Here is a 14608-nt window from a genome sequence, read left to right on the forward strand (position 1 = left end):
TACCAAGGCGTTTGCTATGACAGCAGTGATGTGACTGTATGGCATGACAAACTAAAAGGCTATGGTCTTCCCACATTATTTGGACATTTAAAGGACTGTCTCCAATGTGTACTCTGATTTCACAGAATCGACCATTAAAACACCCTTTTTTAATTTATGACATGTGACAAAACATTGTCATGAGGTTATCTTACCCCAACAGCTGCTTTTGGTCTTGTGCAACTCTTACGGCTTGCTGACAGGATGTAAGCTCCTTTGTCAAAATCTGAAGCTCATCTTCTTTTTCCTTCATTTGCATAGCTGCAATCCTTAGTCTGCAGTGAAAAATAAACTGTTATAGAAACTCAAGTGCCATTAGGAAGAAACAGAAACATGTGTTACGTAAGTTTGCTATGGTCACTTTGTTATTATTTGAAGAAATTCGATATGATTAAAATATTAATTGATCCTACCAAAAGGATAACAATAACAGAGAAATGTAATAGCATCAACTGCAACAATATAGCATCTGCGGTCATGTTGTACAGGTGGCTATAAAGGTGGGAACTTAACTCCAAAAACAGTTTTCCATACCCCTGGTGTTGTAATAACCATTACTGTTATCACCATCATAACAGTATATAATTATTTACAGTTTCTTATATATAGGGCAGCAGATTCCGTTGCGCTTTACAATAGTAGACAGTGATAAAACAAACTGGGTAACAACAAACAGACTTGGAAGGTAGGAAGGCCCTGCTGCAAGCTTACAATCTATAGGGATATAGGAGGGGAACACAAGGCACCAGTAATAGCATAACAGTCCCACCAAGTTACAAGTCCAGAAGGGAAGATATATAATACATAAGTGCCTCAGAGGGTTATGCGTGTAGAACTTAAATATGATAGGCTTGCCTGAAGAGGTGAGTTTTCAGGGAACGCTTGAAAGTTTGGAGGCTAGTAGAAATTGTAATTGTGGTACATAATGCAGAACTGCACAATCAGTGACTGTTCAACCAGACGTATCAAGCTTCAAAAAGTGATAAAATGGAGAGTGATAAACCCCCAGCCAATCAGCTACTACCTGTTATGTTTCAGACAGCCTGTGACATGGCAGATGAGAGCGATAAACAGCCAGCCAATCTGCCATGTCACAGGCTGTCTGAAACATGACAGGTAGTAGCAGATTGGCTGGCTGTTTATCGCTCTCCATTTATCATTTTTTGAAGCCAGATACATCTGGCCCATTGTGAGCTCCTTAGCGGCAGGAAACACACTTGGAAGCAAATTACACAGTAAAAGCAGCAGTAGTGTATTGGCACACCTTCTAGGTGAGAACCTTCTAGAGCTTCATGACATTTGTGATTGCAAGTTGTACAATCTACATAAAAGGTTTCCGAGACCTCTAAAGTCACTGACTTGAGTTTGGAATCTAAATGACTTGGTTAGCATCTTCAGCATATGCCACAAATGTATTTATGCAAAGTAACCCAGGAAATTATAACAATTGAAGACCTTCTCTGACATAAACCACTGCAAGTGATTTGTACACACAGATGTAAAAGTTAAATAATAGCCATTAAATGTAGGTACAGCATGTATTCTGTCCTTGCTTTTAGCAGAGCTTTAGCAGCATATTCTGAAAGCCTCCCTGCAATCTAGTGTTCTGTGCACGCTCCATGACTGTTGCCATAGAACTTCATTTCATTTTACTTTCATTAATAAACAGTTGACAATACTGAAGTAAGCAATGCAACGCCAACACTTTCGAACCCACTAATTGATATTTTGTTCTTTTAACTACAACCAGCATTCAATCAGATATAATAGTCATTAGTACATAAAAAGGTATAAGATCAGGTTTGTACCATGGTAAGCAAATTCTTAATCTGTAAAGATCTCTAGTGCCCCTTTCAGACCGCACTTATTACCCGGTATTTTGACGTTTTTTTACCGTTTCAAAACGGTAACATGTGCGGTCTGAAAGTTCCAGAGTGAATTTACCGTAAAAAAAAAAAACGGTATTTCAAATCGGTAAAAAAGCAGGGTCCTACCCGTTTCAGATCCATCTTTTTTTTGCAGTCTGAACGGGTCCGAAACGGTATTTAGGACTCAGGCAGCAGTAAGCACAAGTTGGTCCCGCTCTGTCCATATCTAGTGAGCGGGACCCAGCGCAGTGAATATTTAATGAGCGGGTCCCTGCCCCCTGCATATGGGGACCCGCTCATTAAATATTCATTGCACTGAGCGGGTCCCGCTCATTCCATATGCAGGAAGCGGGGACCCGCTCATTAAATATTAACTGACCTGGGTCCCACTCATTAGATATGCACAGAGCGGGACCTCAGTACTCACTACTATTTGTCAGCCAGGGGGGGGTGGGGGGTGCACCATACTATTTCTAGAAACAATTTCACCACAACTGTTTTCTACGGGTGAAACGGTTCAATGTGAAAGGTACAAAAATGGTAATTAAATGGTAATATACCGTAATATACAATGTGACAGGGGTTTAACTTGCTTTGACCCCTTTTAAGAAACGTTTACAAATACCAGGTCTAAGCAGGTTTCGCGGTATCAAAGCAGCATACTGTACATACATTCAAATATACATCTACAATTAAGCTTTAATATATATATATATATATATATATATATATATATACACACACATATATATATATATATACACAACCCAATAGTGTTATTCAGCGCCCATATACAATTTTATCAATACAATTTGTGATATCTTTCCACTCAATGTAGAATTAACATCCACCAGGACTTCATTCAAATAAAAAACATTTATTAAAAATATATAAAAGGTAATACACTTGGAAGACTTTTCCGAGAAAAGTCTTCCAAGTGTATTACCTTTTATATATTTTTAATAAATGTTTTTTATTTGAATGAAGTCCTGGTGGATGTTAATTCTACATTGAGTGGAAAGATATCACAAATTGTATTGATAAAATTGTATATGGGCGCTGAATAACACTATTGGGTTGTGTTTTGGATTGTGTGGGTCCCTCTAGTAGGGGATCTAGTGTTAATAGCGACCACCCCATATCTAGCGCAAGTACCTGGTGATATTGTATTGTTGATATATATATATATATATATATATATACATACACACACATACAGTATATACACACACACACACACAACATATAAAACTTTTTTTTGTAAACCTTCAACAAAAAGAATTAAACACATAAAACCCAATTTATTCACCGTATACAGCTATAATACATTCTTAGCACCCATTAATATTCGAGTTGCAGGCTTGTTCTCCTGCATATTGTGTGCCATTGTGTCAAATTGTATTGAATTAAGTAAATCATGGTATGGATGATGTCATTTTACACACTGATATATAATCTTAATTGTCCTGCAGGAAATACTGTCTGCAGAACAGAGGTTACAGCGAAGGTAAATCACAGCACAAAGAAATAATCGCAGCATTTTCTTTTCTTTTCTTTTTTTTTTTTTAACTGCTTCTAGAAGTGAACACAGATTGTGGGAAACCTGCTGTTGCTAAATTACACAAGTTATCATTCAGCAACAGCTGGAAAACTACCGCCTACCAAATTGACCTCACTTTAGCAGTTTTCCTCGGCTAGGGAATTCATGGAGAATGAGAGATGGGAGAAAGGTGAGAGAGAAAAGGAGAGAATGAGATGGCAAAAGAAAAGGGTGAAAGAGAGCAAGCAATCAGTACTTTATTACCTGCAACAAGCTTCTAAAATGCCTGGCTTTCACAGCTTACTCAATTTGGACTTCGTCAGGGGGTGTGGTCTCATCCTGCTAGTCATCATTTATATAGCACTCTAAATTGGCATTTGCAAAGGTGGTAGCTAATTGCTAACTTGGATCATTTGTTTAGAGGCTTGAATATAAGGACTCTCATGATCGGACGGAGCACAGCTGGTCATCATCTGACCATCCAGCCCACCGACATCCACATTTCCCCCTCACCGCAGAAACGGAGTGATGTCACTTCATTTAGTTTTCATTTAGTCCGTATGGAGTTAAAGTCTTCAAGGTGTATATCCAGAAAGTTTCCCTTTGCCCCAATTTGCTTAGAATATCGCCTCCTCTCTCAATCATTTTAACCCGCTCAAGTGCCTTAAAGGAAAAACATTTTAGGTCAGAGTTGCAGCAGGATGCAAAATGCCTGGACACACTATGCATGGTATTTTTGTTGTGAATATTTCTGGTGTGTTCAATCATCCAAATCTTTAAACATCTTTTTGTATTGCCGATGTAGCGCTTGCCATATCTGCATTCTAATAGGTATATTACATGTGTTATTAAACAAGTCATACGGTCTTTAATTTCCGATTTTTTTCCATCTTGATCATATGTTTTATATCTATCCCTGCTTGTGTATGCACACATTTTGCACCTGCCACATGGAAAAGACCCAGGAGCAATTTTGGTTGGTCCAGAATTATTCAAATTTTTCATCCCACTTGGTGCTAACCTGGCTTTCAATGTGTTAGCCCTCTTGAACACTATTTGTGGTCTGGGGGGGGGGGGGGGGGGTGTGTTGTCACGGAGGATCGGATCTAACATCAGTATCTTCCAATGTCTATTTAGTATATCACAAATTTTTTGGTTATCCATACTATATTTAGCGTCAAAGAGGATACATTTATTAATGGGATTGTTGTTTCTGTCTTTATATCAGGGGTGGCCAAACCTGTCCTCAAGCTCTACCAACGGTGCATGTTTTCCAGGCAACCTGTGGATCTATAGTACGAATGAATGCAGCAGGTTTTAAAATGTGACAGTTAGTAATGACTACATCTGTGCACCAGCTAGGTAACCTGGAAAACGTGGACCGTTGGTAGATCTCGAGGACCGGTTTGGCCACCCCTGCTTTATATTCTAATAATGTTTTTCTGTCGGTTGTTAGGGCTCTATTTCTACCTTCAATAACTATCTCAATTGGGTATTCTTTTTCAATAAACCTTTTTGTATAAATATCAGCTTGTTTATTAAACATATCAAGACTATTGCAATTTCTTCTAATGCGTGTGAATTGGGAATACGGGATGTTATGTAACCATTTTTTATAGTGACTGCTTTTAAAGTGCACAAAACTATTACTGTCAACATTTTTTATATATGTATATGTGTTTATGTGTGTGTTAGTAGGCCAATTATTTGTGTCCAGAACCAAGTCCAAAAATTCTATTTTATGTTTATTTATAATTTGAAGTAAATTGTAGGTTATAGTTTTTAGCAATAATTTCTATAATAAACTCTCTAAAACTATCGACATCTCCCTGCCATATAATCAATATATCATCGATATATCTCTTAAAGCATTTAATATGCTCCTTATACTTATTATTGATGGCTATGTTGTTCTCTTCCCATTCTCCTAAGTAGAGATTCATCAGACTTCGTGCATACGGAGTCCCCATGGCGACCCCGCAATGCTGTAAGAAGAAATTGCCTTGAAAAGTGAAACTAATTTCAATTGATTTGATTATTAAATGGAAATCTTCACTCAGAGACATATCCTTTTCAATATAATATTTCCACTATGGGGTATGGAAGTAAACAGGGCTCCTACATCTATAGTCACCTAATAGTAGTCTGCTTGCCATGTGAATGTTTCTAAAATTGTTAGCATTTGCGTGGAGTCCTTCACATCTGATGTTAAATTCACCACATATTTACAAATATGTATCTCTATATATTTTTTGTAATCCAATTACTATGATAATGCACTATATAATTGGGACTGGTGGAGCCACAGAACAAGATACAGATAAGTAAAGTTCTGGGCAGTCATACTGAACTCATCAAAATGTTTCATGTTCTTGGTAAAGTTCTTTCTTAGGAAATGTTTATATGTATTTATAACTGAGGAGAAAAAGGAACATCTATAAAATGAGTGTTTTTTTTGTACAGTATAACCTTACATATACCCTATTCCTGGTTGATTTTAATTTTTTTTTTTTACTTGAAACGTTACTTTTCCATTAGGGCCATGCTGTCTCATGCATTGGAGGTGAAAGGAAAAATAAGACTATTATTAATTTTCTATGGGTGGTCCATGCCATGAAGGTCTATGTATAACAAAGTAGGAACAGGTAAAATAAAAATCCTTGCACCTGAGGCAGATCTTTACCACTGTATGTGGATTTGTCCAGAGATCATGAAATTTTGGACCCTTGTTTGCACATAGTAACATCAAGGATAGAAAAAAGGGACAGAGAAGAATGTCTTTTTTGTTGGTGCACAAAGAAAACAAACATCAAGGATACCCTAGCCATCTCGGTTTCCCCCAAATGGGCCATTTGGGACATCTATCTGACTTCTTGACCGTTTAGACTTCCCTTAGAGCATTGAATTTTGTTGGCTAAAATTGCTGCTACAGCAGCAAATAAACCAATTTTCACCTAGAGGGTTACCTCAGACACTTTGACCTTAACTTTAGTAATACCACTAATTTCCTACTTATTCCATATGGATTGATTGGAAATGTCGATTCAAAGGGAAAAAAAGATTTTGCAGTCTTGCTGTCCTTTGTAGTACCCCTACCAGTGAAGTTAGCCCTCCACAGAGTGGTATTAACCTCTTAGTATAACTAGAAATACTTTCATTGGGTTGTCCTCCATTCTGTTATTGGCATTTCACCTTTCCCAGTATATAACCTTCCTTAGATCTTGTATGCTCCTACATTATATCCTGGGTTGCTCGCAGTTCTCTCAAGACCTAGGTTTGTTTTTATATACCATGAATGAATGCCATCACTGTTGACTAAGATATTGCCATATATGCACATTCTTTTTTCTCTCCATACATTTTTATGTAACGTTCAGTTCTCCAATTGGGATTGAAAAAAAATCTAATAAAAATAAAACAGGAAATGCTGTGGTTCCAAAATAATTGACATTACACTGCGTATATGGTTTTATAGGTTACAGAGGTGTAGTGTGTTGCAATGCTTTGCAAGTCCCTCTGGCTCTGGCATCATCAATATGCTTTCCATTGGACATGCCACAAATATTTCAAAGGCTTCTTGGTGCTGCAAAACACATGCCTGAGTGGTAGGAATTACCTTCAGAAAGTCAGAGACTTAACCTTATGCCTTAAGGTGTGGAAAAAGAATATAAAACATGCCATACATATTTTCTGTAAAGAAAAACGATTTCTAACAACTATATGATCACTCTTTGAGCAAGGACAACTGAATCAAGATCTGGAGAAGGGGAGGCTTTTCTATATAAATGAGAAGCACAGCTTCCTTCTACAAGGCATGCCTTTTTAACCATATGTACGTGGGAGTACTTGAGACTCGGGCAAATTTGTAATAAAACTTATATAATAATTTAAAAGGATTGCTGAACATTTCTATTTAGAGTACTACATGGTTACATTACATGTATCTTCTTTTCTTGGTAAATCTCCAAACAATTTTATTTCACTGCTTATAAAAATGTATTCTTGGAATGGGAGCTGCCATACTGATGTCTGAGTTAGGCTAAATGAACTAAGGCCCTTATTCTGGTTCACTCGCAAAGGCAAATTCCTTCTCAAATGGACAAAACCATGTGCACTGCAGGGGGGGCAGAAGTAACATGTGCAGAGAGCATTAGATCTGGGTGGGGTTTTACTGCAAAGTGAGATCTATAGTGCAGTGTAGAAAGAAAGTATTTTCCCTGCACAGAAACAAAAATAACTCACCCAAAATCTAATTCTCTCTGCACACGTTACATCGGCCTTCTAAGAGTGGGTTTGAATGAGCCCCTAACAGCAACAGCACCCCTTGTGACCATGCAATCGTGAAAAAAATGTATGTCTCATTAAGCTGTAATCATGTGTACGAACACATAGTCCAACTGTGTTACACTGATAGCATTACTAAACGGTCACATGTTTTATATGAAAAACTTTTAGTTGTACAGCATATTGAAAAGTGGCAATCCTGTTTAAAACACATTTTAGCACACAGCATGGTGTACCCTGGCACAGATATGTAAAATAATGAACATAACCAAACCCAAAACAGTATGTTCTCTTTTTGCGCTCTTTGTTCCGAACTTACGGCTGGTGAAAGCTGCAGAGACCGAATGAGGCCACAAAGATTTGTGCTATCTGTAGTTTTACTGAGCCAGATGTTTGAGAAGGTGGAACAGGTACAATACAGTCAGTACCAGGAACATGTAATTACAGAATGTGCACCACAACCCAATAAACAAGGCGAAGGCTGAATGTCAGGGATTGAGGAAGTGCTGCGAAGACATCAAAAAGGGACTGCATTTTTATATGAAATTTTTTTCTTTCTGGCAACGCAAATGGTTAGTGTGATAAACATGAACACACAAAGCAATTTCTTCCCTTTTTAACTTCCTGTTTATAAACATATAATCTTGTTATCATACGGACAAAGATCTTTATTGCAAAATCAACAATGCATAAAAAGGGCAATCATTCTTTACCTGGATGTCCTACTACTGAAAAAACACTCCCCCATATACACAGCTTTGTTGTTTATTTTTTTTTTTTTAACAATAGCGTACAAAAGGAAAGACAATTTAAAAATTGTCATTATGTATTATACACACACACACACACACACACACACACACACACACACACACACATATATATGGGAAAATTACACAGCACACGGAGACGAATAACCACAATAGAGCAGCAGTGCTCTAACGTTTTCGATGTATTCTCACATTGTCATGGTTCCTGATGACGATGTGAAAATACATCGAAAACGTTAGAGCACTGCTGCTGTATTGTGGTTATTCGTCTCTGTGTTCTGTGTAATTCTCTGTTAAATTTGGACACATTGTGGTCACCTGACTGGCACCGGCGCAAGCACAAGTGTGAGATTAATTTGTCCATCCTCTCTTTGGTGTTAGAATTAGGATAAAACACCCTGTAACGTGTAAAACTGCGGGGCCGTTTCTGACCCATTCGAATTCGGCCCCGCCTCCGATGTTCGGGGGGTGAGGACCAGATGAACTCACAGCCTGCTTCTGCAGTACTATGAGGAGAAGCCAACAGTGAGAAGAGTAAAAGGCTGTGTGCTGGTGGTTATACAAAGTGTGTCCTGCTTCCGCACGGCCCAAACCACAGCCATCCCCATCCCCGGCCTCGGTGTCTGCCACAAGTCACATATTTGGTGTTCTTTTCCCCAACCCTAATTGGTGTGTCTTCTGCCCGCACGCATGGTGCTGCAGAGGTGAAGGAGGCTGTTAGTGACTCACCGCGACATCTGTATTCCTGCTGTAGACAATGCTGATCCACCCGCTAGCTGCACAGCTACCTCTGGAGGACTTGCAAGATGAGGACATCATCCTCTCCGCTCTCGCGAGTCTCCCTATTGTATGCAGCTGCAGCCCGTGCGCTGAGCTCAGCACACTGTACAGTCTGGGACTCCGTCTCCGTGCCGCTCCTCTGCCCCGGAACTGAAGCCCCACCAACATCACCTATATACACATTATCATAGTACAGGGTGCAGGGGATTGCTAGCTGGGCCGACGGGCCCCCCAATTGGCCGGGCCCCATAGCAGCTGCATCCCCTGCACCCTCCATAGTTACGCCACTGTACTTAACAAGACTAACAGCTAATTGCTAACCTTAGAACAATTATTGTAGGTCTTATATATGCTTTTTATGTGATATCTTTTTTTTAATGTGTCCCTGCCCAGTGATTATTTAGAATAATAATTTTTTTCTATTATGGTACTTGTTTCCTAGCACGGCGCCCCCGATTTCTATCGAAGTGCATCGCATGCAATATAGTGGCATGTGATGCAATGCGATTTTTAATTGTACAAGCACCCCCATTGTCAACGCCACCCCCACTATCAATGCCAACCCGAAGCGTGGCGAGCGCAGCAAGCACGCGAGGGGCGGCAGTACGCGTCCTCCAACCTTATCATACCCCCACTATGCATGTCGGCGTGGAGTTTACTATAGATAGTGTGGCGAACGCAGCGAGCCGCCGAACCCGAAGCGTGGCGAGCGCAGAAAGCCCCGCGAGGGGATGCAGATTACTTAATATGTATTCCGCGTCCACTCGCCATGGACGCGGAATACTTTATAATGCTCTCTGGATTAGAGTAAGTTTCTTTTTTTTGCACTTTATGTGGTGTTTTGTCTGTACTTCAGTCTCCTGACGGTTGTGGTATAGGGGTCCGACAGTCATTATCCCGACATCGGGATCCCGACTGGCCGGACCCAGACAGCATGGTGAGCGCAACTAAGCCCCTTGCGGGCACGGTGGCGCGCTCCCCCTAAAAGACTCGCCCAGTCGGAAGTGCTACATAAAAAATAAAAAAAACACTGGAGGGGTTAAAGCATAAAATAATTTGTAGTAAATGCAGTCCATACTAGATTAGTAAAATGCGCATACAGCCTTATGTATCATTTAGGGCTGCTTGTGACCCATCATCTGGATGAAGGCCTTGTAAATGTTACTTTTATATGGACTGAAGAAAGAATATAAATGATTCCACTTTACTTGGCAGAGTTTGCAGGCACATTAAACACTTTTTCCCACTGCACTAGAGAGTTAAAACAAGTGGTAATTGGTTGCTGTGGTTCCATGCAAATGTTAAAATAAGCAACTTCAGTACTATTGTCTTTGTTATACATAATGTTTCCCTTGAGAAGTTGCATATGACTCTATATGGCTGTTTATTTATTTGCATGTGCTTTGAGCGTAATATTTCACTATGCAAGAAGACAATTGTGTAGGAAGTACAAGAAGGTTACAACAAATGAAGTGTCTGTTACAGTATTTTCACTGCAGTCAGTTCGGAGCGAATGAATAGAGGCAAACACTGTAAAAAAAACAGGAAATGATGGCGTGGTTTCACCTTGTGACTATGTGAACTCTCATAATCTCGGTGTCACCTTATGAAACCTGGAAGGAGGTGCACAGCGTAAACATGAAACCAGTAAGTGGTGGCCGTCACTGGGAGAGAGGCAATGTGACACGATGCACCGGCTGTATCTAATAGCATGTTTCCTGTTGTTAAGATGTACATGTTATGGCTTGCTAACATGAAGCCGTTGCCTTTAAGGCCAACTGTACAAGTGATGGTTTGCAATATTACAATGCAGGGAAAAGAACATGCAGGAACACTCTTAAGGTGACATAATAACTTTACAGAAATCAGCTTTCCAAGGGTAGTAATAGAATATCTGTGTGAGCGGACCTTATTGATACGTCTAATGAAAACAAATCTAAAAAAGAAGTGGCCATACAGATACATCATAAACATAGCTGAGGGCTCATGAACTGTCTAGAGCGATCAAATTGGAATGTGCAGAATGAACCAAAATTCAAAATGCCCAAGTTGTGTTCAAATCTTTCAAATAAGTACCAGCAATTGCCACATCCAGTGCTGGATTGGGGGGATGAATAGAGGTGTGTGGGGGGGGGGGGGTGCCTCTGCAAGGAGCGGGGCCATGGGCTAGAGAGGGTCCTGCAGCGGGCAATAGAGGGGAATGGGAGGTGCCAATGCCAGGAGCTGGGTCATTGACTAGAGCCGGACCAGCAGCCAGGGTCAGTGCTATGTCACACTATCAGTTTAAAAAAAAAAAGTTCGTCGGGCTTCTAATCTGTAATATGGGGTGATGGGTCCTTTCACACGGGCCGACCACATTATTTGGCCTCCGGTTAAAACCGGAGTGTGTGAATTGGCCCATTGAGAAGAGCGTGGGAGATGTTGCTGCTGGGAGCTGGACCTGCAGCCGGGGATATAGAAGAGTGGGCCGGAGATGACCATGGCCTGGGATAGAGGGGGGATGATGCCCTTGCTGGGAGCAGAACCCATGGCCGGGACTAGAGAGGGGGAGCCAGACCCCAGGCCCCCAGGCACGCAGTCATTACATGGAGCAGGAATGGAGCAGAGCTAGGCCTGCCAACAGGAAGCAGTGCTCGCTGTGCAGAAGTAAAGGAGAGGAGGAGAGGACGGCAGGAGATGTGGGAAGAGCTGCTCAGGACGCTGCTGTGTGAGGAAGTGTGTAGAACAAGGCAGCAAACATCAGGTCAGTGCTACCATCCCAATGTTTACCCCCTTTTCCAGTCCAGTGTCTCACCACTATTACTGAACCCCATTGCTTAGGGGGTATGCAATAGTGCCACGTCTGTCGGGCTTTCTACGGTCAGTAGTCCAACATCGGAATCCTGATGCCAGCACTCCATCAGGGGGGCGAGGGAAACAAAGCCCCTTGTGGGTTCGGTGGCTCGCTAAACTCACCACACGTTCTATTCTCCCTCTATGGGCATCGTGGGATCCCAACTGTTGGGCATTTAACAGTCGGGATTCCGATGTCGGGCTACTGATCGTCGAAATCCCGACAGTCGGGAGGCCACCCGGCACCCACTTAGGGCAGTGCTTCCCAAACTTTCTTGAATCACGGCGCCCTATAGGATTAGCTTTATTCTAATGGTACCCCTATGACAAAATTTTTGAGGGATAAATATATATATTTTTTTAAATTAAGTATACTGTTCTTACCTATTATTCTTATTATGATTGGCAGGAACTAGGCACACGGTTTGGTTACCACTGACTTAGGACTAATAAAGAGTTAGGAGCCAAGTAAGACAGAAGCAAAACTTGCAGGGACTAAAGGGATTTAAAATAAGAAACACGATTTAGAGATGTTCATTTTTTGCTTTGCTCCCAACTCTGCATAAGCCCCGTTAGAAGTAAATAAATCTATTGTGGGCAAGTTTTGTTGTTTTATTGGGTTTTTTTTTACTGCATGCTGTCAAAGACATGAAAAACTTCAGGACAGCTATCAATTTCTGTCTTCCAGCAACCAACTATTGTTTACATGCAAGCAAGTGTCCTCGGGGAAAAATTCCATCTCGTATAAAGGGGAAAGCTTTCCACGTGCCTTGAGTAGTGTCATGCCAAGCATAGCGTGTCACTGCCATTTCACAGGAGATACTGATGCTCTGCCAACTGAGGCATGGCAGTAATACTGCACAGCTTTCCAGCGCTGGGCCAACGTGTGCTTTTCTCAATCACCTATGTTCTTTGTGTGTTAAGTTCTGGCTGTATAATGATTTCATTGTAAAAAACGTACTCAGAGAATTAAAAAACTAGCAAGACACTAAATTGGTACATCCTCTCTCCCATAGTGAACTCACATTTCCCCCTTTTCCATAAGTGCAGGACATAAATGAGAGGCCTAACTGTGGTAACACTGCTACCCATAGCAACAGAGGGATTTGTACTTTAGCTTATTGCTCACTCTCTTCGTAAAGAGCAGCCATTGTTTTTCTTTGTGGAACTCATTTCATAATTTTTTATAAAATAAATACTTTTTTTTTTTTTGGGGGGGGGGGGGGGGGGGGTGTTTTCAGTTTTTTTTTTTAATTACCGGATTCTTTCCCAACACTTAACTACCACTTTGTACAGCACTAGCCTTTGTACAGGCATGCTAGGAAGATGTATTTGTTTTTATTTTATAGTTACAGCCCAGTAAACTATAACTAGGAGCATATTTGCCTTCAATAAAATTACCCCACCCCTTTAAATTCCGCACTTACTATAAGGAAGGCGCTACACGCTCATGGTGACGAGGCGCATATACTGCCGATAGGGACACATACGCATCTATACACTTGACTGTCCCTGCATGTGCGGAGAAATACATCCTTTTTTTGTAATCTATATTATTTTCTACCAACACTGCATCAGTGCCAAAAGGTGCATAAAGAAACTGTAATAAAGCATTTCTATTACACTTTGATACTTAAATAATAATATATATTTTTAAATATTTACAGTTCTCTAAAAGTTTCTGAATGTTACTCTTTGTTTTCCCGAGTGCTGATGTCTAAGCAGTGATGTAAGTTCATGTGATCACTTTATAATTGGCACCACCTTGTCAATTTATATTAGTCACGTCTTCAAGACAAAGTTTTCCAATTACGTTCCGTTCCGTTCCATTTCCTAATTTGTATCATGAAATTTTTTTCCAGGTTTGGCAAGAATTAGACACCAGTCTCCATAACTTTACACCCCAGCTGTCAGAAATCATGGCGTGCATCCACCTCTACGCCTGCGTCCGCGTCCCTTACCGTGAGACGCAAGTCCCTGTTCAGCGCTGGCCCCGGTCATTCTCCATGGCATGCTGTGCATGGCGTTTCTCTGGGCCCTAGTCAGCATCCCATGCTGATCCCAAGCCAGTCCCACGCTGCATGGACATCACCATGACACTTGCAGTCACATACTCTGACCTGTGCATGTGATCAAGGTGATCAAGGTGTGCACAGGTACTTCTTGGGGTTAATTCATGCTTAAAATGCTTAAATCACAGACAGGGGGGATATAAGTCAAGCCTCTAGCCCCTCCTCTTTGCCTTGAACAACTTGTCTTATCACTGAGTACTCCCCAGAAGTCAGCATTCTAGGCTCCAGGTTCTCTGTTCCAGAATCACCTGTGAAGTATACCTGCAATCTGTTGCTGCTATTATAGCTCCTTGGTTAACTCTTCACCTGCCAGGTTACCTCCCAGCTAATAATATCTATAGCTTTCAGGAGAAGAGGTCTGAGCTTCCCAGCTTTCACCAGCAGAGATCACTATTGGCTCCCATTTACCATCATCGACTCCCT

At 40.9% G+C, this 14608-nt stretch overlaps 1 protein-coding gene across 3 annotated transcripts in view; it reads right to left on the reverse strand.

Annotated features, from left to right (window-relative positions):
* The window catches only part of LEKR1 (leucine, glutamate and lysine rich 1), a 128994-nt gene that overhangs the window by 91439 nt on the left and 22947 nt on the right, over positions 1–14608 (reverse strand). For all 3 annotated transcript variants that reach the window (XM_083177888.1, XM_083177887.1, XM_083177886.1), the window contains exon 4: positions 195–314. In XM_083177888.1, coding sequence (XP_083034014.1) covers positions 195–314 — 120 coding nt within the window. The remainder of the gene's footprint in view (positions 1–194; positions 315–14608) is intronic.

The sequence above is a fragment of the Crinia signifera genome, chromosome 3 (genome assembly GCF_055691185.1).
Source record: "Crinia signifera chromosome 3, ASM5569118v1, whole genome shotgun sequence".
NCBI classification, from domain to species: Eukaryota; Metazoa; Chordata; class Amphibia; order Anura; family Myobatrachidae; genus Crinia; species Crinia signifera.